A 3,903-nucleotide genomic window follows, 5' to 3' on the forward strand; every position below is an offset into this window, starting at 1 on the left:
TACAGTCTTTTTCTCACTGCAAATTCACACACACACACACACACACGAATATATGAATATTTGTCCACAAATTTAGAGGTGAAAGAAAGGTCACCTCATTAACTTTTTAAAATTTTTATATAATGACTTTCTCTTTCTCCACCCCCCCCCTCCCAACTGAGGATTGAACCCAGGGGTGCTCTACCACTGAGCCACACGCCAGCATTTTTTATTTTTTATATTTATTTATTGTACTGGGGATTAAACTCAGGGCCTCATCACTGAGCCGTATCCCCATCCCTACTTTGGATTTTCCATTAGAGGCCAGTGTCTTACTGAGTTGTTTAGCACCTGGCCATTGATGAGACTGGCTTGCACCACCACGCCCAGTCCCCAGCACTTTTTATTTGGAGACAGGGTCTTGTTAAATTGCTGAGGACGTCCTTGAATTTGTGATTCTCCTGCCTTGGCCTCCTGAGAAGCTGGGATCACAGATGTACACACCAGGACTGGCATTATTGTTCTTTTTATAAAAATAATATATGCTTAACAACAACAACAAAAAAAAAAACCCAAGAAATTTAGAAAGTATACAGAAAAAAAAAAGCAACACATCACTTAGGATATGTGGGAAAATCATTATGGAATTCTCTCTATACAGCCTCATTCCGTCTGTACAGGATGAACAGATGGGTGGACAGATATGATTTCTAAGAATTGGGATCATAAGCATGGCCTGTGGCATGTGCTTGTCATCCTATTCACTTAGGAGTCTGAGACAGGGGGATTACAAATTCAAGTCCAGCCTCAGCAAAATAGAATGAGAGTTCTCACTAGACAAGAGCTAAACCGGCTTGTACGGTGAGAACAAGGAAATAGAATAAATAGAAGGAAACCCCAACCGGTTAATACCAGGTAACTTTTTTGAATAGGTTAAAGGGGCTTCCTTATTATGCTGACTCAGGTTAGACTAGAATCTCCCTATTTTTTTTTGACTTGAAAATTTATTTCCATCTTTCAACATATATACACATTTCTCATAATTTTGTACAATTTAACCTGTCAATAATTTTCCACTGCTATTAGCCATATTCATTTATTATAAAGGGTCATTGGTATAAGGGAAATCAAGAATTCACATTCTTAGGCAGAAAATGAGAACTGAATAGCAATTTCTTCACTGTAAAGTGAATTGTTATTTAGCATATCCTCATGCTAATATGTGGCTGAACCCTAGCCATAAAGTGCACCCTGGGATTTAAAGGATGTAAGTGTAGCTCAAGTACTTTCATAAAAATCACATCCTTCCTACCATATTATCTTTGAAAAGAAACACTTGAAATTATAATACAGGGGCTGGGGATGTGGCTCAAGCGATAGCGCGCTCGCCTGGCATGCGTGCGGCCCGGGTTCGATCCTCAGCACTGTGTCCGCTGAGAACTAGAAAATAAATATTGAAAATTCTCTCTCTCTCCCCTCTCTCTTTAAAAAAAAAATTATAGTACATGTCACAAAACCTGTTTGAACATTCTATTCCATTTATGGAATGGCTTTAAATATTATGCATGATAAAGAAAGTACAAAAGAAAAAAAAAGTTAAATCTCACTTCAAGCAATGAGCAGTCTAACCACACCAGTAAAAATGGTACTCTTTTAGTCAAGGCATGACATACACATAAAATTTGAGGCTATTTTACAATTATTCTTTGAATACTTTCAATCTGAATATAATATGAAGTACACAATGATTTTAGGTTTACTCAGCAAGTTCTTTGGACATTGTTTAAATAAGTGATAAAGCAGCACAACACTGGGACTCAATCTTAAATGATAGTACCAAAAAAAAAAAATCCTATAAAACTCATTTGTCTAGAATTTGTAAAATTGTTTCTGTTTCCCAGCATAATTAAATTGTGATTATTTTCTCAAAGTCTTCCAGTTTGTCAACATACTTGCTTTCTTGGCTACATATTGGCCAGAAATTAACAAGAAAAGTCTTATTTCCTTTCACCTGGCAAAGATGTAGAACCGGATTAACCAAACCCTTTTTATCAGCTGGACTGCCCTCTAATGGACTATGTAAGGTATTCAGCTAAGAGGTCAATGCGACTTGGTTTGACAAGGTAATTCAACAGAAAAAATATAAACCTCTTATATCCCTGACGTTTCCTTGAATGAGTTAAAAAGAAATAGAAAAACCTGTTAGTAAATTAATTTTTACCTGAAAGAAATCAGCAGAGTGCTAGTTCTATAAGTAAACAATTTCAATCATTTTGAAAACTGGTAATGAAAGTTCATGTAGTTTCAATCTTTTCAATCTTGGAGGCAGATCTGAAACAATGGTAGTAATAGGCGGGAGTAACAGGCATACTGTGATGTCAATCTTTTATGAAGACTTGTGTATTAATACAAATCATATTTTTGTTAGTCTATTCACTCTACAGAGGTTTTCTTATGTATAAATATGAGTTACAGTAGACACATGCTGAGTAGTTGATTATCTGTTAAGTCTCGTCACAGCATAAGAACTTTATGGAGCCGTTTCCTCTGTGAAAACATCATCTTGAGTAGCAAGCTGTTTTTCTCTGTGACTCATCCCCAGGCCTGAGATTTGCAGTAATGCAGGACCAGTTTACCATCACTGCCAAAACACTCATAGAGGGTCCCGACTTCCTGGTCTGGGGAAGGAGCAAAGGACTGATTCACATAAATAAACAACTGTTCCCAGGCCACAAGTTTAAGGAACTTCTTGATGAAGTCAATGAGTCCTTGGATGGTTCGGGTTTGCTCTACAGCCCACTTCTTTGTTTTCATTATAGGGGTGTCTCCCACAGCCTTCAGTAGGATGTCAATTTTTTTCTTGTTGTTGCCTGAAGGCTCCTCTGTCCCCGGGGAGACTGCAGCAGAAGATGGGGTCTCTGGAGTGGCTGTTTCTGGGGAGACATCCATAAGTCCTTCACCACCAGCAGCAGCAGTTGAAGGGAGTTGCAACACCGACTCAGGCTCCTCCGCCATATTGCACGGTGGAAAGCGAGAGCCGAATCTCCCTATTTTCATGAAAAACAAAAAAAAATCTTTCCAGATCTATTGCTTCCTTTAAGTTTTAATTCCATGAGGTGGCATTTAGCAGGAGTGACACCATTGTGGCTTCATCTGGTCTGTTGGGGTCTAATTCAGGAGCTCAGTCCAAATCAAGGGCCTTCCATCATTTTTATTTAATAAGACTTTTCTTCAGGGAGCGGTTATAGGTTTCCAGAAAATGGGAGCAGAAAATACAGAGAATTCCATGTATCCCCCACCCCCCACCACATCCCATACCTATTTACCTATTATTGACTTTTGCATAATGTGATAACATTTGTTAGAACTGATGTGCTAATATCCAGAGGTAATTATCGAATACAATTCCAGTTTATATTAGAGTTCATTCTTGCTGTAGTACATTCTGTGGGTTTGGACAAATGCATAATGACTCCTCATTATAATATCAGAGAGAGTATTTTCACTGTCTTAAAGATCTTCTGGGGCTGGGAATGTGGCTCAAGCGGTAACACACTCACCTGGCATGCGAGGGGCGCTGGGTTCGATCCTCAGCACCATATAAAAATGTATCCACCCAATACTGAAAAATAAATATTAAGAAATTCTCTCTCTCTCTCTCTCTCAAAAAAAAAAAAAAAAGATCTGTGCTCTCTCCATCCTTCCCTCCTCCTAGCCCCTGGTGACTGCTGATTTAAAAAAGTTATTTTTTACTATTTTTAAGTGACACTTAGTAATTGTGCATTTTTATGGGGTGCAGTGTGACATTCGAATACATGCAGATGGTGTGTAATGATCAGACGATAGCTGGTCTTTTCACTGTCTCCACAGCTTCATCTTCAACAATGTCATATTGTTGGAATCATACAATATGCAGGCTTTCAG

At 38.4% G+C, this 3,903-nt stretch overlaps 1 protein-coding gene across 2 annotated transcripts; it reads right to left on the reverse strand.

Annotated features, from left to right (window-relative positions):
* Positions 1–2,368: 2,368 nt before the first annotated feature.
* LOC113175950 (ubiquitin-like protein ATG12) lies at positions 2,369–2,994 on the reverse strand. 2 transcript variants are annotated; one of them, XM_026380343.2, is made up of 2 exons: positions 2,832–2,994; positions 2,369–2,694 (listed from the first exon to the last, which is right to left on the reverse strand). In XM_026380343.2, exons 1-2 carry the CDS (start codon positions 2,992–2,994, stop codon positions 2,633–2,635), a joined length of 225 nt encoding a protein of 74 aa, XP_026236128.1. In that variant the 3' UTR covers positions 2,369–2,632. The 2 variants fall into 2 exon arrangements, with proteins under 2 accessions (XP_026236128.1, XP_026236127.1); XM_026380342.2 differs by having other exon boundaries at positions 2,370–2,994.
* Positions 2,995–3,903: the final 909 nt, after the last annotated feature.

This window comes from Urocitellus parryii, chromosome 7, assembly GCF_045843805.1.
Source record: "Urocitellus parryii isolate mUroPar1 chromosome 7, mUroPar1.hap1, whole genome shotgun sequence".
NCBI classification, from domain to species: domain Eukaryota; kingdom Metazoa; phylum Chordata; class Mammalia; order Rodentia; family Sciuridae; genus Urocitellus; species Urocitellus parryii.